The sequence below is a fragment of the Oncorhynchus nerka genome, linkage group LG7 (genome assembly GCF_034236695.1).
Source record: "Oncorhynchus nerka isolate Pitt River linkage group LG7, Oner_Uvic_2.0, whole genome shotgun sequence".
Classification (NCBI taxonomy): Eukaryota; Metazoa; Chordata; class Actinopteri; order Salmoniformes; family Salmonidae; genus Oncorhynchus; species Oncorhynchus nerka.
Window position 1 is genome coordinate 45452433 of NC_088402.1, and position 24830 is coordinate 45477262.

Consider the following 24830-nt stretch of genomic DNA (forward strand, 5'->3'; position numbering starts at 1 on the left):
AGTCTGCTGGACCTAATTTATGACAACCACTTTGAAAACACAGGGGAGTGCTGTGGCACCACACTTTGGTGCCACAGCTGTTTTTACTGTCACAGCCATAAAGCTCCTCTGGGAAGAGAGAAAGGAAGAGAACAATGGATGGAAATACAAACAGAGCAGGAGAAGATGACTAAGATGGGGATATGAAGGAGAAATGAGAAGGGCAGGGAGGAGAAATTGGCCTTGGAAAAAGTGGCGTGAACATCTGTATTTAACTCCATATGAATCGGAGTGATCATTATTATAGCTATCAACTTATCTGGGGCGGCAGGGTAGCCTAGTGGTAGCCTAGTGATTAGAGCGTTGGTCTAGTAACCGGAAGGTTGCAAGTTCAAACCCCGGAGCTGACAAGGTACAAATCTGTTGTTCTGCCCCTGAACAGGCAGTTAACCCACTGGTCCTAGGCCGTCATTGAAAATAAGAATTTGTTCTTAACTGACTTAGTTAAATAAAGAGAAAATAAAACAAAAATCTCCGTGATGTTCTTTCCACTGTAATATAACAGAAATCTGTTAGGAGGGGATAAAAAAGAAAGGGGAAATTATAAAGTCAGAGGAAGGGAAACCACTAATTGTTCTTGTTTTCACAAAAATATATTTTATTTCACATGAGAATTTCACATTTATCATAATTATCAAATGGGTTCTTTATATAATCTTCTATATATATATATATATATATATACACATATAATACACTTTACTTACACATATACAAAATAAGGTAACAAAAAGGATTGATTCAATGTTAGTCATATAATGTTGTCTGTTGTTCAAACCACCCTGTGAAGTTGGGCTTGGCAGCTGTGATACGGTGTCTTGTGGTTTCAGTGAGTTCTGTGTGCCTGACTGGGTGTGTAGGCCTATAATATTACCATAGCAGTATAACCCTGACTGGCAAATTACATTATAATACAACCAAATTGTAAATTACACTACATGACCAAAAGTATGTGGATACCTGCTCGTCAAACATCTCATTCCAAAATCATGGGCATTAATATGGAGTTGGTCCCCCCTTTGCTGCTATAACAACCTCTACTATTCTTGGAAGGCTTTCCACTAGACGTGTGAACATTGCTGCCCTGGATTTGCTTCCTTTCAGCCACAAGAGCATTAGTGAGGTCGGGCACTGATGTTGGGCGATTAGGCCTGGTTCGGTGTTTGATGGGGTTGAGGTCAGGGCACAATGCATTGGGGCAGGTAGCATTCTCCTGGCATCCGCCAAACCCAGATTCATCCGCCAAACCCAGATGGTGATGCGTGATTCATCAGAGAGAAAGCATTTCTACTGCTCTAATCGTGGAGAGCTTTACACCACTCTAGCCAACGTTTGGCATTGTACATGGTGGTCTTAGGCTTGTGTGCGGCTGCTCAGCCATGGAAACCCATTTCATGAAGCTCCCGACGAACAGTTATTGTGCTGACGTTGCTTCTAGGGGCAGTTTGGAACTCGGTAGTGAGTGTTGCAACAGAGGACAGATGATATTTGCACGATACAGCGGTTCTGTTCAGCTGAGCTGTTGTTGCTCCTATATGTTTCCACTTCACAATAACAGCATTTATGACTGGGGCAGCTCTAGCAGGGCAGAAATTTGACAAACAGACTTGTTGGGAAGGTGGCATTCTATGATGGTGCCACGTTAAAAGTCACTGAGCTCTTCAGTAAGGCCATTCTACTGCCAATGTTTGTCTATAGAGCATGACTGTGTGCTCGATTTTATAAACGTCCCAGCAACTGGTGTGGCTGAAATAGCCAAATCCACATACTATAGTGTATTACCAACCAAATTTAAACTGTTTTTTAATATAAACATTTTTACTTGGTTGACTTTTTAGTGTAAGTAGAGAACAGTGTTGCATAGTGAAACACTGCTCTGGCAAGTACTGTGATGAGCATAGTTCAGTCTGGTTTATTTTGTTTGTCAGTTTAAACGGTACGGGTGCATGATCTGACATACAGAAAAGGCCTGCCTTACACTGCTTCACACAATGTACTGTATCAGTGTTTGCTTTTGGCAGTTTGAACATTTACCTTTTTACATTTGACCTCTAGCTCTCCCTCGCACACTTTCTCTCTCACTGAAACACTAATTCTAACACTCTTCCCCCCCCTCAGAGAGAGCTCACTTACCAACAGTAAGCATAGCATTTGTTAAACATACAGTATTGTATACAGTCAATCTTTCAGCTGCAAACTTTTACAAATGATTTTTCACAGAATGTACACAATACCTTTCCTTTCCATGCAGTGTCTACTATGTCATGGGTCTGTATTGTGATGTCAGTCAGTCTGTGCATCAGTCAGTCTGTCTGTCTGTTGTTGTTGTGCTGTATGGTTAGTGCTGTGAAAGCACATGGTCGAGTCTGCACAGGAACATTGATAGTTCGCTAACACATCCCCTGCTTTTGTCGATGCTACATTGAGAAAGAATCACTAGGACATTTAGCGCCACTCAATTACAGTACAATAACACAAACAGAACACAATAGTCAAGGTTGGAATAGAATAGTTAAATACTGAAGAGATGATCACTGTATTCTTTGGCTCAAAAGCTTAGAGAAGATGTAACACTAAATGCAGTTTTTTTCCTAACACAAATTCATATCAAATCCAAATAGTTGTCCATATAAGAAAGTCATTTAGCTTTTGTCGTCGGTGATTGTTCTTCGTCCATTTATGCTCCTCTTCAAAACTTTCTTCCGCACTTTTCCAAAATGAATTATGGTTTTTTTTGGAGGAGAAGAGCAAAACACTAACCTTAAAGAGAACAAAATCTTGAGAAAGCTCAGTGCCTTCCCACAAAATTCAAACCAAATTCTCACTCGGCACACTTGGTGCATGTGTCCATCCGTACTTACGAGACTCAAATTTGTCCCTCTCCCAGTGACCAGCACTTTGGGCTTTGAGAACTGTCTTTTGTGCCTGTGGTTCCCCACAGACCCAACTTCATTGTATGTCCTCCAAGTCTATGAGATTTGTAGTCTCACTGTAACAGCAGCAATAATAAGACTGGGACAAACAATGACAGGATGGAGAAGGACGCCTTTGACACCGACGAATTTGTCCGCACACTTTTCTGGACCTCTGGCAGGATTACCACTGGGTCATCTGTATGGTGAAAATATAGAATATATATATTAGTCCATGTTAACTCATCCTTAATCTTAACTTCAAGGGCTGGTTTCCCGGACACAGATTAATCTTAGTCCTGGATTAAAAAAGCATAATCAATGAAGAATCTCCATTGGAAAATACAATGCATTTGGAAAGTATTCAGACCCCTCGACTTTTTCCACATTTTGTTACGTTACAGTCTTATTCAAACATGTATTAAATAGTCCCCCCATCACGTCTTTCAAACCAGCCCTAAACGTTCAGTACTAGGATCAAGTACAACTGGCCCATAGAGAATACAATTGGCCCAATGGTTTGTTCATTAACATACCTGCAGGCAGCCTGTTGGAGGGGTTGTGTGCTCCACCCTCAGCTCCAGGTAAAGCTGCAGCTCCTCCAGTTGCAACCCTGGCCTCTTGAGAACCTGGATGAGAAAAATAACAATAAATTCCTCTGCCATACTGCAGCCTGGAGCTAAAATCATCATCGTCATCATCGTCAGACAAAGGTTACATTCCAAATGGCACCCTATTCCCTATATAGTACACTACTTTTGACCACCCAACCACTTGGGCAGTGAAACTTACCATCAGTAGCTACGACGTCTACCCTGAGCCTGAGGCACTCCTGTCCGTGGTGGTGCAGAGGTTTGGCTGGAGAGGGGAAGGGACAAAGACTAGCGTTAATTACAGAAAAGCAAATGCACTTATCCTCCTGTGTCACCTTAATCTACCTCCACAGACAGACGCACGCACACACACACACACACACGACCTGCAGCCATCTGTGAACAGGGGGAGGGTGTCCCGTCCTATCGCTCATCTAATTACAACACACTCAGGGTCACAGCATCGCCTCTCTGGGTGATTGGGCCACCAGCTATCTGCTAGCTACCATGTGAGCGCTGATGCACAACATAGCATGCCAACAACACAAAGTAGCATGCCAACATTCACTGAATGTTAACATAAGCCTTCAAGGTGGCGACTTGTTTGTCTGGGTGCTTTACCAAGGGTCATACATACACATCTATGTCATCGGCAGTGCTTTTCCCTCACATTTTTTCCCTGACTTAAAAGGAACATTTCACCTCACTCTCATTTTGACACGACTACTTTTGAGGTCTGAAAACGACAAACAAACATTGACTTTCGGGTTCCCTTAGAAATTCTCAAGAAATAATTGACTTACATGGATTAAAAAAATATTTTTAAAAAAAATCACTAGACACTTACAGATATAGTAGTAGCTCTCTCCCTGACGGAACTCCTTGCCCAGGGTGAAGGGGGTGAAACGCTGGAACTTCTCGGAGAACTTCTCAGCAGCGTGGGGGGCGAAGGGGTGGCCACACTCCCAGCGCATCTGGTCGTAGGACTGAGGCTTGCAAGCGTCGTAGTCCTCCCGCTCCACCATGTAGAGCACGTAGCGCTCAGCATCCTGCGATGCCACCTCGCCCAGCGGGTAGTGGGGGCACACGATGTCCAGGTAGTCGTTCAGACGCACCTCCACCGCATAGCTGTCCCTTAGGAACCTGAGGACGAAGATCAAAGGGGGAAGGAGGGGGTTAGTCGAGTCACAAGTGTCATAGGGATTAATAAGTATGGCGATGGCTTCAGGGCGGCAAAAAAAAAAATACAACAATCACATTTTGAAGTATGTATCGGCCGGTATTCAACAGGGGAAATCATGGAGGAGATGGAGAGGCATGAGCAGCAGGCATGGAGAAAACACAATAAGTGGGAAAGTGAGTTGGGTGGATGTATAGAAATATGGATGATTGTGGACAGCAGTGCCGTCTGTGCTGGGAGCTAGTCCTGAGTGCACATTGATCCCGGCTCCCCTGGCACCCAGCGATGTTTACAGAGAAACATTAGCAGTCATTCAGGACACCGGGCCAGGAGATGAGTATCGATACTAAACTGCAGACAGAACTAGACACCAGGCATGCACAGACAAGGGGTGCCTAATCACAAAACACGCACCACCGCCGCCCGAAAGAGTGAGAGGCATGAATATGAGGAGGCCAGGTCTCTCCTGAGCATTTACCCCTTTCATTAAGGACAAACAGACACACGTCTGGTCCCTGTCTGTTTCTGTCTCCAGCCACACTCCCCCTCTCATTACAGCTACACACACAGGGAGCAGATACAGTCAGACTATCTGCCTGCCTCTCCTCCCTCCAGTCCTCTAAGCTTTTTACACCAGCAGTCCTTGGGCGGATTTACATTTGTCAAATATGTCTAGTGAGATCAACAGTATGTCTCTTCAACATCAGATTTGCAACTTCTCGGTTTACACTAGCCTTGGGATGTGATTCCTGCTTCATGTGTGAGTGCAGCTTTTAGCATACCGTAAATGCCATAGTATGTAGACAAACAAAATAAGGATAGCAATTCAAACTATACAGGAGCTTCATCTAAACCATATTGCACATAAGTTTGCAAACTTGATTAATGCAATGATACACAAATGTGTGGATATTTTTTAAAGCCATACATTTTCTATGTGGCTAACAGAGCAAAAATGTTGTCTACTGGTATTAAGGTAATTATTTAGGGGACATGTGGTGTGAGAGAGGTTGTCTTACACTGTTCCACTCAGATGGGGGTGTGGTGTAGATGTCTTCCAAACTACTTTCTCTTAAAGAGAGATTTCAATCTACAGTTGAAGTCGGAAGTTTACATAAACCGAGTTTAAATGTATTTGGCTAAGGTGTTTCACAATTCCTGACATTTAATCCTCGTAAAATTCCATTAGGATCACCAGTTTATTTTAAGAATGTGACATTTCAGAATAATAGTAGAGATAATGATTTCTTTCTTTCATCACATTCCCAGTGGGTAAAAAGTTTACATACACTAATTAGTATTTGGTAGCATTGCCTTTCCATTTTTTCAAATTGGGTCAAATGTTTCAGGTAGCCATCCACAAGCTTCCCACAATAAGTTGGGTGAATTTTGGCCCATTCCTCCTGACAGAGCTGGTGTAACTGAGTCAGGTTTCTAGGCCTCCTTGTTCGCACACACTTTCAGTTCTGCCCACAAATTTTCTATAGGATTGAGATCAGGGCTTTGTGATGGCCACTCCAATACCTTGACTTTGTTGTCCTTAAGCCATTTTGCCACAACTTTGGAAGTATGCTTGGGGTCATTGTCCATTTGGAAGACCCATTTGCGACCAAGCTTCAACTTCCTGACTGATGTCTTGAGATGTTGCTTCAATATATCCACATAATTTTTCTTCCTCGTGATGCCCTCTATTTTGTGAAGTGCACTAGTCCCTCCTGCAGCAAAGCACCCCCAAAACATGATGCTGCCACCCCCGTGCTTCATGGTTGAGATGGTGTTCTTCAGCTTGCAAGCCTCCCCCTTTTTCCTCCAAACATAACAATGGTCATTATGGCCAAACAGTTCTATTTTTGTTTCATCAGACCAGAGGACATTTCTCCAACGAGTACGATCTTCGTCCCCATTTGCAGTTGCAAACCATAGTCTGGCTTTTCTATGGCAGTGCAATGGCTTCTTCCTTGTTGAGCGGTCTTTCAGGTTATGTCGATATAGGACTCGTTTTACTGTGGATATAGATACTGGAGGAAACGGGTACAAAAGTATCTTCACAAGGTCCTTTGCTGTTGTTCTGGGATTGATTTGCACATTTCGCACCAAAGTACATTCATCTCTAGGACACAGAACATGTCTCCTTCCTGAACGGTACGAAGGCTGCGTGGTCCCATGGTATTTATACTTGCGAATTATTGTTTGTACAGATGAACGTGGTACCTTCAAGCGTTTGGAAATTGACAATTTTCTGGAATTTTCCAAGCTGTTTAAAAGGCACAGTCAACTTAGTGTATGTAAACTTCTGACCCGCTGGAATTGTGATACAGTGAATTATACGTGAAATAATCGGGTCTCTAAACAATCGCTGGAAAAATTACTTGTGTCATGCACAAAGTAAATGTACTAACCGACTTGCCAAAACTATAGTTTGTTAACAAGAAATTTGTGGAGTGGTTGAAAAATTAGTTTTAATGACTCCAACCTAAGTGTATGTAAACTTCCGACTTCAACTGTATATCTGTCTCTCTAAACTACACAAGCACCTCTCCTGGACCTGATTTGTGTCGTCAAAGTAGTGTAGTGTAAAGAGGCCCCTAGTTCCACCCAGTAAAAAAATCAATAATAATCACCTACACTCCCACCCTCCTCCTCTTTCTCTTTTTGCTCTCCTTCTCTACCTTTTTCTTCCCCGTCATTCTTTCTCACAGAGATATGCGTTCATCCCCATCCATCACCACACACACCAAACTGGAGAGAGCAGTAGCTGGCTCTAGCCTCTAGCAAAACAACCACCACCCCCTCACCCAGTGTTCAGTTACTTAAGCTGTGCTTATCCATTACCAACTCCTCCTGCCTGAATCGGTCTGCATCACCAGGGTGCCCAGAATAACGGAGAAATGGAGTAAACTCACCCAGCTTAAATGTTTTCACAACACGCACCCCAAATGTGTGTCTTAGATAGAGTTTTATTGCTTTTGCAATGAATACATGTGCAACTCTGCATTTGGGGGACTCTCACAAAGCCAGCTAGTGTGTGGTGTGTTATATCCACCCCCTATTAAGGCGGCCGCATGCTTCCCAACCGAAACAGTTTGGTACAGTTTGTGTATATATTATGCTGACATTTTGTGCCGTTTTTGTTCGTTTTGGAGTTCGGTTAGGGTTTTGTCTGCTGTTTGGGCACACAACAATTTTTTCTCAAGGGCAAGCTGAAGTTCGGAAGCTGAAATGGACACCCCTTCATCCGTGATTGGTCAACTGTCGGGTTGGCGCAAGTTTTTGCTTGTCGAGTCAGCCCGAAACTAGTGTGGATTCAACACGGCGAACGACAACTTCGAGCATCATTTGACCGCTTAAGTAAAAAGTACCTTCCCCAGTACGATTCTACCTATGCATTACATAAAGACCAGCATGTAAATGCCAATTCATTCGAAAAAGTGGGGTAGGGTTTGCAACAAGTTTGTCAAAGCAAAGAAAAACATGGGCCGCAGTGGAGATCCCGGTAGAAAGGCTACTCCAGAAATGTTGCTGCTGGCTTGTTCAGCACACAAAGCATGGGAAGCAAGAAAGGAACATGCTGTCTTCACCAAAGGATGGGGTATGTTGTTGTATTTTCTATTGTAGTCAATGAAGAGTAGTCATGTTTGGCAATAGCTAGCGCAAGCTTCTTGGCTGGCTATTGGCTAGCTAGCCTAGCAGCATACTCGTGCATGGAAAGAAAGACAACCAACTAAACTAAAGATCGTCATAACTTTTGATCAAACAATTTTGTCAGAGAAAGAAAAACATAAGCTACCCACATTGGCGTTACCAAAGTCAAAGTTTGGTAGCAAAGTCTGGTAAAGGGAGGAAAAAGAGCTGCAGACTCAGTCCTTGACACAAAGGCATTGCAAATAATTGAAAACATCTCAAGATCTGGAAAACGTCATGCATAGATAGAGCCACCAGCTTGTCCCAGAAGTAACAAAAAATAATAATAATAATTTCAGACTTGACTTTGATCCCCTTTCCTCTGTTCTGTGGTCTCTTTTCCTCCTCTGCTCTCCAGACACTCCTTATTTCCCCCCTCGTCCCATCCGCTCCACAGGGTCCTGGCACCTATAGCTGATTTCATGGACAAACTCTCGCCAAAACTCAGGGAGGAATTTGACCACCAGCTGCATGAGTTTGTGCATGACTTCAAGAAAATGACATGGACCAAACGACTGGGACCGCAATGAAATTAACAACTTGTTCTGTTGTTGTTCAGACATCTCAGGAGTCAGACACTAGACACGTTCATTTTATTCTAATCAACACTTTTCTTGGTTTTACATGTCTGTTCATAGCAGACACTGTTGCACTCTTTTTCAGAAATATTTATATTCAGAAAGATGTGCAACTACACCCCGACACTTATTTTACTCCATAGGCACTTGTTTACGCGTCTGTTCTCAGCAGACAATTTTGTATTGTGGCTTAATTTCAGAAGCAAGAATAAAAGGTTTATTTGTTTGCTGAAAAAGCTCTGTTTGTATTTCTTCATGTCAATACAACAGAGTTACAGTTCATATAAGGAAATCAGTCAATTGAAATTAATTTATTAGGCCCTAATCTATGGATTTTACGACTGGAAATACAGATATTCGTCAGTTGGCTACAGATACTGTACTTTAAAAAAGGGTAGGGGCGTGGATCAGAAAACCAGTCAGTATCTGGTGTGACTAACATTTGCCTTGTGGAATGTTGTCCCACTGCTCTTCAGTGGCTGTGCGAAGTTGTTGGATATTGGCGGGAACTGTAACATGCTGTCTTACACGTCGACCCAGAGCATCCCAAACATGGGTGACACGTCTGGTGAGTATGCAGGCCATGGGAGAAATGGGATATATCCAGCTTCCTGGAATTGTGTACAGATCCTTGCGACATGGGGACATGCATTATCATGCTGAAACATGAGGTGATGGCGGCGAATGAATGGAACGACAATGTCTCATCACGGTATCTCCGTGCATTCAAATTGCAATTGTGTTTGTTGTCCGTAGCTTATGCCTGCCCATACCTTAACCCCACCATGGGGCACGCTGTTCACAACGTTGACATCAGCAAACCGTTCGCCCACACGACACCATATGTGATCTGCGGTCGTTTCTAAAACGACATTGAAGGCGACTTATGGTAGAGAAATTAACATTCAATACTCTGGCAACAGCTCTGGGACAATCCTGGAGTCAGCATGCCAATTGCATGCTCCCTCAAAACGTTAGACAACGTCTGTGGTGATGTGTGACAAAACTGCATATTTTATAGTGGCCTTTTATTGTCCCCCAGCACAAGGTGCACCTCTGTAATAGTCATGCTGTTTAATCAGCCCCTTGATATGCCACACCCGTCAAGGGATGGATTATCTTGGCAACGGAGAAATGCTCACTAACAGGGATGTAAACAAATATGTGCACAAAATTTGAGAGAAATAAGCTTTTTGTGCTTATGGAATATTTCTGGGATCTTTTATTTCAGCTCATGTAACCAACACTTTACATGTTGCGTTTATATTTTTTCAGTGTAAATAACTGCACACAGACGTCCCAGAATCAGGTTTACTTTTATTAAAAAGATTAGAACTCTACCGGTTCACAGTGCACACAAAGAACAGTGTGTGCGCGTCCATCGAGAATCCTCCTTGCAGCCATGATGCCGAATGCAATTTCTGACTCTCCGACAACAAGAGTGGTGCTAGTTCCAGGTACACCCAGGTTTATTGAGATACCTCTCATGGGAGTCTAACAAGATAAATGTCAGATATATGTATTTGGTAAACAAAAACAAAGTTTCCAGGAACCATATTCCAAAAGCCTTGATAAAATGGCACTTTCATGTAGAGGTGCATACATGTATGCAGTAACAAGGGAAATTAGAAGCAGAAAAAGTGAAATTGATTCCAACATTCTATTATCAACATACCTGGATAAGGGTGCATGAGGTTCTCATGTAGGGGGAAAGGCGCATCTCCCATGAAAACACGAGGACGTTGTGGTACCTGGCAGAACAGCAGGCGGTGGTAAATCGAGGGTCTTCTGCAGCAGTTTGGACCCAAAAGAACTCCTGAAACACTTCACCCTAGCTCTTTCGGCCATATGCCCCTACATCCACCATTGTGAACCTGTAGCGGGCATCTTCTCTGTCTCCGTATTTCACCTATTATGTGTGTTACTAGGCACATCAAATCTAGTAGATCCCGGGCAATTCGAAAAATGCATTTCCTGCCAGTCAAGTGTCTCTCTATATACACAATTTTATTCTCCTGCATGTGTATTCCTTGTTTAGGTGTGTCGTTTCTTCCTTGTTTGGCTGTAGATGGCCCATTAACCAGCTCATCCGCCTCTAATGTCCTGGGGTAATATTGCCCCTTTCCTCTTCATTTTTTCAGGTGAATATCTTTTCAGGGAGCATGGGATCATACTCATTCAGTTTGGCTAGTCAAAGTCGAACTGAAGCATGCTGGCGCCTTTGCACCACACAGCTCTGTGAGAGATGGGTTGCTCCATAGTCCTGGGTTGGGTATTTGCACATCTGCCAATGAAAACTCCACATTGGAGCCATTTTGGCTCTTGGGTATCTGTTTTTTGTTGTTGAGAATTCCAGCTTCACCCCATGAAAGCAATGAACACAAGAAGTGACATTTGGGATGTGTTCCGGGGGGGGGGGGGGGTCCATATGTGTGAGTAACGATCAAAGTGCACAAGCGGAGAGAGGCCCTTGTCGCTCATTAGCTGGTGTTGTTTGTTACCGGTGGACCCCCTGGTTAAAGGACAGACGCTGTGGCTCCAAACTCCTAGTGCCCACTACCCTTCCCCCACCCCTCCAGCACAACCCCCTCTGCCTCCCCGCTTCATTGCTTTCCCTCAATGCAGATGACCAGATTAACAGCACCGTGGCAAGAATAGTGTTGGGGCCGGTAAAAAGAGCAACTGTTTCGCTCTGTATACTAATTAAGCGAGTCAACATCCATCTAGCTGCATAATAGTGGCATATTAAGCAAACACGGGGCCAGTAATTATTATTCCACTGACTGTGTGCTAGGACAGCTGAGTGCTTATCTACAGTTTGCCTAGCTGCCACACACTGTTTACAAGCCATTTTGCCTGCCACTCACAATTCCAGCTAAATCGATAATACTATTGAGCAAACATGTTCGTATGCTGCGTTTGACCTAGTATCCTCCTCAAACAGTAACCACACGACCGAGCACGCACGCACGCTCACTCGCTCTCCCCTTGATTTAAAAGTTGTTTGTGGTATGGTTCCAAAGTATTCATCAAAAAGGGGGTCGAAGGGCAGTGCAATTAAAACACACAAAAAAGGGTAATAAAGTCACCCTCAGGCTGGGAGTGAGGGAGCCATGTGAATGAGAGGGTCAGGGGCCTCTAGCTGCGAATGGCTTTTCCTCTGTGGTAAACTTTGTGTGTGTGTGAGTATTGCAGTTGCTTCATCAATGCCACCGTTTCATACAGTGGTACTATTCGCACCCTCCTCTGATGGAATATCTTACTAACCCAAATGAACAGGGGGCTGAATACACACCAAGAGGGGCCCCTTTATTCATTGTAAATAGTTTATTTATCCCGGGGGCTTTTGCAGCACGACTGATTAAAGGCACTTCAAAGAATGCCTGATTGTTAAAAACTTTTCAATGTCAAACGTCACCATCACTCTGGCAGACTCTAAACATCTTCTCTCTCTTGATTTCAGACTCTATATTGAAAATGGCACCTGAATTGCTTCTCACTATCGTTAGAGCTCATTTATGCCCTCTGTTGTTCCTCGGATGCTCAGTTTTAATGACAGCAACATTTACAGACGGGAGGGGTGACTGCATTCTCTGCTTATGGAGGATTTGTGGAACGATAACAGATATGCAACTACGATTGTGTGTGTGTGTGTGTGCGCGCGTGTATTTGGTTTACTGAGGAATCTGTGTGTGTGTGTGAGATGATAAGGGGGATAATGAATGACGACGATAGACAGCCAGCTAACGTCAAGTGGTTTTGTGTCTGTTTGTGTGTATTGTGTCATGTGCAAAATAGACTCCAGACTGTTTCAACCTCTCCTCGTCTCGAGTGAATTCTTGATTTATTAGTGCCTCTTCAGGGGCAGGAGCATGATCTATCTACTTTAATCTCTCTGGCCAGCGTTTTTCTTTTTTCTTTACCTCTACCCCCTCCCTCCATCTCCTTCTCTCATCTCTGCACTCTATCGCCCTGTGGAATGTTGGACATCTGAGGGGAGGGAGGGCTCACTCGGGATCAAAGGTCGGACAATCGCAAAGTCGGCACCAGAGGGTCCTTGGACACACACATACAAGCACACACACGGTCAGCAAGTAATGTGCTGCTCCCGTGCATTTAAAAGCCCTGAGATGGATGTTGTGTGGAGAATCACCTGCTTTGAGGTTCAGTTGTCTATTTAAAAGCACATGAGGTTACACCAGCTGACAAGCTCGCAACACCTGACCACTGTGAAACTCCACAGCAATTACCATCAGTGCCATAGTCTAGAGCCATCACCCATCACTCAAATCTAGAGCAATTACACTAACCTCAGAATCTTTTTTTCCCCACATCGGGTCATAATGCCACACTAATACAGCCTAAGAGGTGACTGGTCGGAGTTACGGCTGAGTGGATCGGAATGCCGCGGGGGCGTCTAATCGGCTCGTCCGAGCACGGATTATCAGGTGGAGCAGCGGCTGAGTTTGGGTCCATTCAGCGGCACCAGACTCTGCCTAATACAAGGGCTTAGAGCCGACACTGAGGCCCAGAGAGGGAGGACGGTAGTGGGGGAGAGTGGGGCAGGGTGGGGCCCTGGGTCCATTGTTCCCAAACAGAGAGGGGGTATTACTCTGGACTTTGGGACTTCAAAAAGGACTGAACACAGTGTGTGTCCTGTGTGTGTGTGTGTGTGTGTATCCATAGGACCATGGAGGGAAAATGGGAAAGTGAGGGGTGTTAAAGAAGAGAGATGAAAGACATGGGTTACAGGGCTGGCATTTCTTTCTCAATTTATCCCCTGGAAAAAGAAACAGTTAAGAGATTTAAAAAAAAAAAATTTTTAATTGAGGAGCGTGAGAGAAGAGAGCCACTCTGAAATATAAGTCTGGCTGTGCTTGTGGGGCTGGTTCACATTTTTCTTACACAGCTAAATTTCTCCTTCGTTTCATCTATCCATCTCTGTCAGGTCTCCCCACCCTCTCCCAGTCCATCTTGCATCACTCAATAAGCCCAATAGATCCCCATTTAATTCCGACCTCTCCCCTAGCACTTGCCGAACCAATCAGACCCGGCCTTGTTGGAATGCCAAATATGTGAGTTTGTGACCCACTGTTTGTATTGGCTAACACAGTTAATAGAAACAAGAATGGGCCAACTATTAGCCCCTCCCACTTAACATAATATTCAGAGGCAGGTTCATACTTGGGTTGTGTTGACTTCTGTCATCAATCTCTCTCCTTTCTATATCTGTTACTTTACCTTTGTCCATTGTTCATTCTGACAGCGCCCTTGGCCAAAGACTTCAACGCCTTCCCTCCCACAAAGTAACCCCAGAATCCACCAGCAACATAATTGCCTTATTTTGGACAACCACAGGGATATGAATATGTGTGCTCTTTCTAACGTCTAACACGGTCCCAGAGTCATTTGTACTTGTGTGAGAGCCTGACCAAAAATGTCACCACTGAAATTACATTACTCAAGGCGCAATTTTTTGCAGAATTGATTTCCATAAGATAAACCTTGTTTGTCATCATTATTTCCCCAATCCTCAGAGTATAATAGTCTGTGAGCATTCACCATTGTTTGCCTGCCCGTGGCTTTGAAACTGTACAAGGAGGTTTGGCTGAGACAATCTATTCAATGCAAAGAGGTAATCATTACACATCTTGACCTCCAGGGGGCACTAGTAACTGGAGCTGTGTGTATGTGTGAGACCCATACCGTAGATCAGTGTTACTCACTATTTTTTGTAAGAGGGCCACTTTGGGTTGAGACAATCATTCAGAGGGCCGCACAGATCTTTACATTTGTTGTACTTTTTCTTCGTATATTATCAATTGAACAAATTCAGAGCAAGAGAGCACATGCAATTGATTTGATGTACAGCACATCACAAATATATACATACACACATCAAATAGGCTACATCACATGTATAAAGACCCATATTAAGGGTTACCTCAGTAGTTGGATGAGTGAAAATGTCCCCTCTGCTCCTTGACTGAATTCATTCTAAATGTATAGTGTTGTTGCTATCCTTGTGAGGCAATCCAGGTGTGCATTGGTCAGTCTCTGTTTTTGTTTCACAATGTTCATTGTTGAAAATGTTGCTTCACACGAATTAAGTGCCGATATACAATGGTCACCTCTTTGCACACATTGCTTCAGAAGTGGATACTCCGTGTCTGACACAAGGCTCCAGAAATGGGTAACACCTGATCTTAATTCACATTGCAATGAACTGATATCCTTGAATCTTGACTCAAACTCTCTTGGAGCTGGAGATTCACCGTGTTCAGGTGGCAGGTGATGTCATTTTAAAAAGCCAGCTTTAATATCCTCCTTCACAGATTTGAGGGAGGAGAGAGAAATCTTTCCAAAACTCTGTCACGAGACAGCCATTGTGAAATATCAAGTCGCCGTATTCTGTCTGGTATTCCTCCAGCAACACGCGGAATTTCCGGTGATTCAGTGCCCTCGCAATAATAATTATTTTTATTTAAATAGGCAAGTCAGTTAAGAACAAATTCTTGTTTGTTCTTGGCAGAACAACAGATTTTTACCTTGTCTGTTCGGGGATTCGATCTATCAACCTTTCGGTTACTAGTCCAACGCTCTAACCACTGGGCTACCTGCCGCTCATAAAAATGTTCACCACACACACACGACTTGCTGCATCACATTCTGTAAGTCTTATGATTTTCCCATGATGTCAAGCAAAGAGGCACTGAGTTTGAAGGTAGGCCTTATAATACATCCACAGGTACACCTCCAATTTACTCAAATTATGTCAATTAGCCTATCAGAAGCTTCTAAAGCCATGACATCATTTTCTGGAATTGTCCAAGCTGTTTAAAGACACAGTCAACTTAGTGTATGCTATCTTCTGACCCACTGGAATTGTGATACAGTGAATTATAAGTGAAATAATCTGTCTGTAAACAGTTATTGGAAAAATGACTTGTGTCATGCACAAAGTAGATGTCCTAACCGACTTGCCAAAACTATAGTTTGTGAAGTGGTTGAAAAACGAGGTTTAATGACTCCAACATAAGTGTATGTAAACTTCCGACTTCAACTGTGTGTATGTGTATATATATGCACACACACACACACACACACACACACACACACACACACACACACACACACATATATATTCAATCAAGTGTTTCGGGCATGCATTAGACACATTGAATTGAAATTGTATCATCATTGTTATGTACAATGAATGGAAAATATGAAAAATCACTGCAAGCCGCAAATTTGGCCTGTGGGCCGCGCAATGAGTACCACTGCTGTAGATTAACGACAATATGCATGCAATATGCATGCAATCGCTGTGGGAACAAGTTACCACCAGAGTCCAGCCATTTCAACAACAGGACAAACACATCAAAACTACCCTTATTTAGGGTAGCTCATTTTCAGAGACAATAATCGACCCCACACACTTCATTACAAATGCATGGATACGTGCAAAGACAAAGACTATGTAGTTGGACAAGTCTGGACACACAATTCCATGTTTATCATATTCCTATGCCTGTTTACCAGGAAAGTCTTTCATACACAGTATTTGGGGTTGAGAGGTTGTAAAACATTGAGGAGGAGGTGGAGGAAGTCTGGCGCGTAGATAAGGAAGAGGCAGAGACAGGGGCAGAAAAACACCCATGGGGTTGATTGAGGTGAAAATGATCAGAAGGAAAATCTTGATGGGAGACAGTGTAACACACACACAATCAAACAACCAATCACTATTCATCCAATTACTCTCACTGGCAGGAAACGCGTTGTGTTAATTTTGATAAAAATGTTCTCAGGATCATTTCATCAACCCCCTTAAGTAATAAGTACAGGGTTTGGTGATTGCGTGTGCCAGTGTGTGAGAACGGTATTGTTTATTGTGTCGGCAGGATATGCCGTTTCCCGGGAAAAGACTAGGCCAGGAAGCTCACATTCGTAGGGAAACACGCACATACACGCGCTTGTAACACTGCCTCTGAAAACCTTTGGCCTGAATCACTATCTTACTTTACTCAAAACTTAGCAACCTTCCTTCTCCCACCCAGACATACAGGAAATTGGCTTTCTCATTATGGTCGTCAAGGTAGTTAGTCGGCTTAACCGATGATTGTCAACTAGAATACTGTCCCTTGGGTGATACTGTTTATACAGTAGTATTTCAAAATACTAATGGTATGATTTTCAAAACAGCCATTGTTTTGTGTGTATACAGTACCAGTCAAAAGTTTGGACACACCGACTCATTCAAGGGTTCTTTATATTGTAGAATAATAGTGAAGACATCAACCCTATGAAATAACACATATGGAATCATGTAGTAACCAAAAAAAAGTGTTAAACAAATCAAAATATATTTTAGATTCTTCAAAGTAGCCACCCTTTGCCTTGATGACAGCTTTGCATACTCTTGGCGTTCTCTCAACCAGCATCAGCTGGAATGCTTTACCAACAGTCTTGAAAGTGTTCCCACATATGCTGAGCACTTGTTGGCTGATTTTCCTTCACTCTGCGGTCAAACTCATCCCAAACCGTCTCAATTGGGTTGAGGTCGGGTGATTGTGGAGGCCAGGTCATCTGATGCAGCACTCCATCACTCTCTCATTCTTGGTCAAATAGACCTGTGTTGGGTCATTGTCCTGTTGAAAAATAAACGATAGTGGGACTAAGCCCAAACCAGATGGGATGGTGTATCGCTGCAGAATGCTGTGGTACCCATGCTGGTTAAGTGTGCCTTGAATTCTAAATAAATCACTGACAGTGTCACCAGCAAAGCAACCCCACACCTCCTCTGTGCTTCACGGAGGGAACCACACATGCAGAGATCATCCGTTCACCTACTCTGCTCCTCACAAAGACAAAGCAGTTGGAACCAAAAATCTCAAATTTGGACTCATCAGACCAAAAGGACAGATTTCCACCAGTCTAATGTCCATTGGCCCAAAGCAAGTCTCTTCTTATTATTGGTCTCCTTTAGTGGTGGTTTCTTTGCAGCAATTCGATAATGAAGGCCTGATTCACGCAGTCTCCTCTGAACAGTTGATGTTGAGATGTGTCTGTTACTTGAACTCTATGAAGCATTTATTTGGGCTGCAATCTGAGGTGCAGTTAACTCTAATGAACTTATCCTCTGGGGCAGAGGTAACTGAGTTTCCTTTCCTGTGGCGGTCCTCATGAGAGCCAGTTTCATAATAGCGCTCAGGGTTTTTGCTACTGCACTTGAAACAAGAATCTCAAATCGTCAAGCAAAGAGGCACTGAGTTTTAAGACAGGCCTTGAAATACATCCACAGGCACACCTCTAATTGACTCAAATGATGTCAATTAGCCTATCAGAAGCTTCTAAAGCCATGCCATAATTTTCTGGAATTTTCCAAGCAGTTTAAAGGCACAGTCAACATAGTGCATGTAAACTTCTGACCCACTGGAATTGTGATACAGTGAAATATAAGTGAAATAATCTGTCTTAACAATTGCTGGAAGAATTACTTGTGTCATGCACAAAGTAGAGTTCCTAACCGACGTGCCAAAACTATAGATTGTTGACAAGAAATTTGTGGAGTGGTTGAAAAACGAGTTTTAATGACTGCAACCTAAGTGTACGTCAACTTCCGACTTCAACGGTTTATAGTTTGTGTGTATTGATATGCAGGCTACGTGTGCCTTTTGTAAAAAAAAAAAAAAAGAATTAAAAAAAAATTCTAAAGTATGTCGTTCTGCCCTTGAGTGGTTTGTCTATTAATGTTCTGTATTATGTCATGTTTCATGTTTTGTGTGGACCCCAGGAAGAGTAACTGCTGCTTTTGCGACAGATAATGGGGATCCTAATAAAAAAATTTAAAAAAAATTGAGGCTATCACATCAGACTACTGGTAGTCCTCAATCTCAGCGTGTTTTCTCTGATTCCAATTCACTAGACAGAGATTAGGGAGCAGTTTATGGGATTTGGGAGAGGTAGAGAAACAGAGAATGAGTGGGGCGTGGAAGAGTCATTCACAGAAATAACTAGAAAGGGGGTGAAAAAGAAGGGAATAATATGAGATTAGCGAGAAGAGGAAAAACTGCCCCTTTTTGCAGAAAATAGGAGATGAGATACAATTTAGATTGTCTAAGCAATGTAGAAATCCCTTCTCACACACCACCTACTTAAACCAGAAGACGTGGCTATCCAACCCGCTCTACACACACACACCTTTGTTATTCTCAATTTTACTCCTTTCAGTGGCAGAGAGTTCTCAGACTGGTTCGACCACTTCCACTGCCTCGTGAAAAAAACAAGAAGAGAAAAGCATACAGAGTGAGCCAACAACTGAAAGAGGGGTCGAAATTGCTTGAGTTCATTGAATAACCCATGGCAGCTGGAAGGAGAGGTGGGTAGGGGTTTGCTTGAGGGAAAGGTAAAGCCGGGAGAAAGAGAAAAAGATGGCAAAGTGCCTAGTGACGAATGGCTAAGGGTGCCAAAATGTTTTTATTTATTTTAAATCCACACCTCTTACCATTCTTTTCTCCTTCCTCCCTTTAGAGAGGGAGACTAGGAGGTGAGGAAATAATGGACTGGGGGCAGCATGTAAAGATGAGATAAAAGGTGGAGGGAGCAGAGAGGGAACCAGAGACATGAGGAAGAATGAATCTCTCCGAGGCCGTTCCAAAACCGTGTGAAGAGGGGAGGCCTGAGCGGCAGACAGCATTCAAAGGCCACCTCAGTGACAGAATTGACTGACAGACTGATAGAGGCAATGGCACTTCATCACCGTGTGCACTCTGACCCCCAATCAGTCACACCAGTTACTATTCTCTTCTGTTGCACTCCGTGAAGAGAATACCCCCAATTTGTAAAGGAAGCACTACAAAAACCTCCAAATTGGCTGTATAAAACTTGCAAAAATCACTTATATGGGTGAAACTTACCATAAAAATCACTAATTCGAGGCAAATGCACTGTAAAGGTCACTTATTTTGATGAAATACACTATAGAGCGATAAGCCTGTTGAGTGAAAATATCACAAAGCTTATTGAGGTAAAAAAAAAAAATGCTATACATTAGCGAAGAAGATTAAACCCCCCAAAAGATAAAATGTGCAGCGAGAAAAAGGGATGGTTGGAATTATGTGATAAGAAAAAAAGCCATTAAGATGGAAAAGAGGCAATTAAAAATAGAAAAAAAATCTAAGTAAGTAAGGAGTAAGGAAAGCGTTAACATTGAACGTGTTGAACTTTCTGCCACAACCAGCTTGAAACAAGGAACAGAGCCAAAATGAGCGAGGGGGCGGTGGAGAGAGGAAGAAACAGGTACGGGGAGGAGGAGGGAGAAAGAGCAAGCTGAATGAGTAGGCTACAGTATTACTTTACTTTTGGGTTATGAATGTTAACATCAAATCCCAGCAATGCAGTGCAGTGTGCCCGTTGCCCAGCAGTGTGTGAGGGTGAACGTCTGGGTTCATGTGTGTGTGAGCGAGCAAGTCAGTGATTTAGGAGCTGGTGCTTTAACACACTGCTTCCCCCATTGGACACACCTTTCACACAGACACGTACGTACGGACACACACCGAGCAAAGCATACTGATAGATCAACTTCTGGGAACCATTGTGAATGATAAAGCCCTTCTTAACCTATGATGCAAGCTTGCAGATTGACACATGTAGGCACACGGCTCTAAATTAGAGAATGTTAGGAGAACCCCCCCAAAATTATTCATTGATTGAAATACAGCCTATATTGAGCCTACGTTGCACCCTAGAAACAAATATGTAACACTGTAAATACATTAGTTTATTATAAAAGCTCAAATGTTGATATGAAAGTTGTGGAACATTAGGATCCTACATTGTGTAAAAGCACACATTTCTTATTTAGCTGCATTACATTTAAAAGTGTACACGGTCTCGTTAAAAAAAAAAGTCCGGTTTGTGATGACTGTCATTCATGCATCACCATGCTCATTGATTTTCTGAAGAAGCTATCACTTTTCCTTTCTTTCAGTGGCACCAAATGTTTAGATATAGTGGTAAAGTTACCAGGTTGTTAGCTAGCCAGCCAATGAGGTAACATGGCTGAAAAAGTGTAAACTAATGTTTTAACGACGCACAATCTGTTTTAGAACTACCCACGACGTTCCGGTATAGGAAGATAAAAATGTGGCGCTGATAATATGAGTCAGATCTTTTGACCTAGTTGGTCTGAAAGCAAAGCCTTTTCGTTGTAGTTATGGTACAACCATGACCCTAACAAATCTGCACTCGCTTGTTTCTCTAGGGCACTCGGAAGCAACGGTACAGGGAAGCCTTATCATTACAACAATTGATATCTGCGAGATTTTGTTTTTATAGTCACACGGTGCTCCTAAAATAAAACTCCCGGTCCCACAGCAAAATAATTTTGTCGCATCCAACAAAATTGGTCGCACTTCAGAGCCCCGGGCGCACACACATAACAACCCAGCCAGAAACAGATCTCTGTTGGACTGAAACACAGCGGCAGCTCGCTCACAGGCAGCATCAACATGCCCCAAGGCACAAACATAGTACACACCAATGCATAGTAGGGCATCTGTAACTGACACACACACACACACTGTTTATTCCGTAGGGAAGCAGACAGGGTAAATCGTTACCACCTAACTGACCAAAATGATTTGTCTGTTGTCAAGTAGATTAGCTATAGCTTTCTAATCAAGACCATTGATTGATCTGCCACACAAACTGGGGGGGAGGGGGAGGGCGTCGACCCAAAAAGGACTGAGAGAGAGCCATGAACAAATCAACAACAGTAGGTTTATCAAGCATTGGGTTTGAGGGGGAAAAACAGATTTAGAGAAAACCAAGAAAAGGAGAATAAATGGAGAAAAAAAACCATCTCTCCCGAACTCTCCTTTATTTCTGCGAGTGTGGGATTAAGTGCAGCCAGAGGGAGAGATTTAGTGCAGATATCCAGTAAAAATAGCAAACGTGGGGATTATGCGTTTATTTTCAGAAATTATGATCATTGTTGTCACTGCATTGACGTAGCATGCTCACATCTGGGACTCGTAACTTAATTCTCTAAGATTATGACATGGATGTGTTTCTGAGAACAATGACTGCAGTGGCATGGCTTTATGGGAAATCTCTAGGGATCACAGCAAGATAAACTGAACAGTTTAGTACTGTGTGAATTTGAATATATATGTATGTATGTATGTATGTATGTATGTATGTATGTATGTATACAAGACAGGACATGTTAAATAAAGGTTTTAAAAAATGTGTTTGCATTCAAGTGAGAGTGTATGCCCTGCTGTGATTGAATGGCCGTTTGTCTTGTTTGTTTGTGTGTGATTGAGTGAGTTTGTGCCAGAGTGTGTTAGTGTATGAGTGAGTGTGTGTGTTTCAGTCTCACCCTCCCAACTTTTCACCCCGACCCAACCACCATAACTCTAATTGATCTCCACTTATTCAGAGTGGGCTCCAAACCCCAACAATTTGGGCTCCAATTCCCAAGCTATCCATCGCACTCCCGCAATATGACCTACTAGGCAGGCTTCAAGTTACATCCTCTGTCTCTGTCATTGACCATTATTCCTCATATTTCCATCTGAAATATGAACCCTCATATGTCTCCCTGTCCTGTCCCGTCAGCCCATCATATATATCCAGTGATTTAGTGGACAGACAGACACGCGTAATGAAAATGTAAGATGGAGATATCAACGCCATCAGTGGGGATGGGTTTGCAACCGATATTTACTACCACGGTCACGTCTCTGGGTGACTGTTATAAAGCCTTGGGTAAAGATAGGCAAACCCATTTAAAAACAATTATATCTGTTGATACAAATGGAATGTGGAATTACATTTACTGTTAGTGTGGTTGGGTCTTTTAAAATAGGACATTTTATTATTATTAAATAGATATTACACAAGCTTAAACTCAGTTGCTAACAGTGGTGCTAATAATAATGCAACTCCCAATCCATACCATATGTCCTTGAAAGTGGGGCAATTTAGATGGTAGCCTATAAATAAATCAGACTTATGGTATAACTATGTGTAACTACCAATTCACCGAAAGGGTAGACAGACAGATTGTGACACAGAAATTGACCAGGTTATACAAGGAATTACAGATACAAATAAATAAAAAAGTTTCCCCTCAGGCAGTAGTGAAGCTAGTGAACAAGAAGATACTGTAACTGCCTTGCATTATCATGACAACAGTGGCCAGCTGCATATTCAGTAGACTCAGAATGTAAACCAATTAAAGTAGTAGGCTACAACATAATCTATTTAAAATACCCTAACAATCACATTCATGTGGTAATTGAAAGGTATTGGCTATTGCATAGTCATTTATATGCACAGATAGAGGTACTGTAGCATTATTGAGCATTGACTAGTTTGCCGACAATCCTAGTCAGCAAATCATGCAAGTCACAATCACAGCTTCTGATACATGGTATTACTTTGTTGCACTTGCGAATCTGAATTGCAAATCTTTACAAATGAACAGTAATGAAATAGAATGACAACAAAAAAAACACGTAAGCGATCACAAATAGTTTAACTTACTTGCTGTTTGTGTTATTCCAATATATGCTGTGCCTTTCTGCAGAAGCAAACCAAGCGCCGAGACTCCCAACGAAGCACAGGCTCCAGACCAAATCCATTATTTGAGTGGAGAGGTTGCGTTCAGAGGAAAACCGGCGAGTCTTGCAGTCAAAACAAATGTAGGAAAATATCTATGCGTTCGAGTAGGTTATTTACTCAACAAATGTACTTATGCACGCAACAGCCTCTAAACAGAAAGCAAAAATACGAAGCACTCGGCAAAATAAGACGAGCCTGTTTCAGTCAAGCACAGTCCGCAATGAATGAACAACAATTTGCTTGGTTTCTAGTTTTGTGGAACGCCTACTATTGTTAAACACGCCTCATAATGAATGAGAACCAATGGGAAGACATAGCGCCTCGCCGCTCCCCCCTTCTCCCCATTTTGTTTGTCAGATGCGGGATGCACGCCCTCTGTGGTACAGGACAAGGAAGGGAATTTCTAAGAAGTATTAGGACCTATTCTATTGACGATTTCTTTTTCCAGACTTATTCGCAGAAGGATAGATATATAAATTAAGAAATAACACGATTTTCACAGAATCAAACGACCCAATCTGAGGGAAATAAGTTGTATAATAGCTTTCCACCACAACCACTTTATAGTGGTCAGTTAATTAACAGACCTTTAGGCTATTTTACTTCCCAAATGGCACCCGATTCCCTACAAAGTGCGCTGGTCAAAAGTAGTGCACTATATAGGGAATAGAGTGCCATTTGGGATGCAAAAAAACATTATATGCTTGATTCCCGAGTGCCGCAGTGGTCTAAGGCACTGCATCTCAGTGGTGGTTTGAATCCAGGTTGTATCACATCCGGCCGTGATTTGGAGTCCCATAGAGCGGCGCACAATTGGCCCAGCGTAGACCGGGTCATTGTAAATAAGAATTTGCTCTTAACGGACTTGCCTGGTTAAATAAAATAAAATCTCATTCCTCAATTTCAGTGATTGGTTTTGTGTAGGCCCGGTGACATTGCCAACATGACATAGGCCCATAGACATAACATTTAACTAGGGAGCATTTACTGTTGCAGTATTTGACATGGAACCGGAAGAAATGGCAGCAGTTTTACAGGCGCCCAACCAATTGTGCAACCAATTGTGCTATTATGTGGGTTTTGCTCACGTTATTTGTAACTTGTTTTCTACATAATGTTTCTGCAACCGTATCTTAGGGCAAAAAAAAGCTGCTGGATATCAGGACAGTGATCACAAAGATTTTTTCTTCAACAAGCAAGACGCACAAGACATTCT

General features: G+C 42.7%; 1 protein-coding gene across 1 annotated transcript; it reads right to left on the reverse strand.

The window, feature by feature from the left end:
• Positions 1-896: 896 nt before the first annotated feature.
• Positions 897-23843, reverse strand: LOC115131783 (ephrin-A1-like). Its single transcript, XM_029663768.2, has 5 exons — positions 23537-23843; positions 4392-4687; positions 3744-3809; positions 3488-3580; positions 897-3150 (listed from the first exon to the last, which is right to left on the reverse strand). The coding sequence occupies exons 1-5, from the start codon at positions 23632-23634 to the stop codon at positions 3026-3028; spliced, it is 678 nt and encodes a 225-aa protein (XP_029519628.1). The 5' UTR covers positions 23635-23843; the 3' UTR covers positions 897-3025.
• Between the last annotated feature and the right edge of the window lie 987 nt (positions 23844-24830).

Coding starts and splice junctions, on each gene's coding strand:
- LOC115131783 (XM_029663768.2), bottom strand. CDS start 23,634: ATGGATTTGGTCTGGAGCCTGTGCTTCGTTGGGAGTCTCGGCGCTTGG. Junction 4,688..23,536: donor TGGAATAACACAAACAGCAA/GTAAGTTAAACT, acceptor CTTCGTCCTCAG/GTTCCTAAGGGACAGCTATG. Junction 3,151..3,487: donor CTCCAACAGGCTGCCTGCAG/GTATGTTAATGA, acceptor TTCACCATACAG/ATGACCCAGTGGTAATCCTG.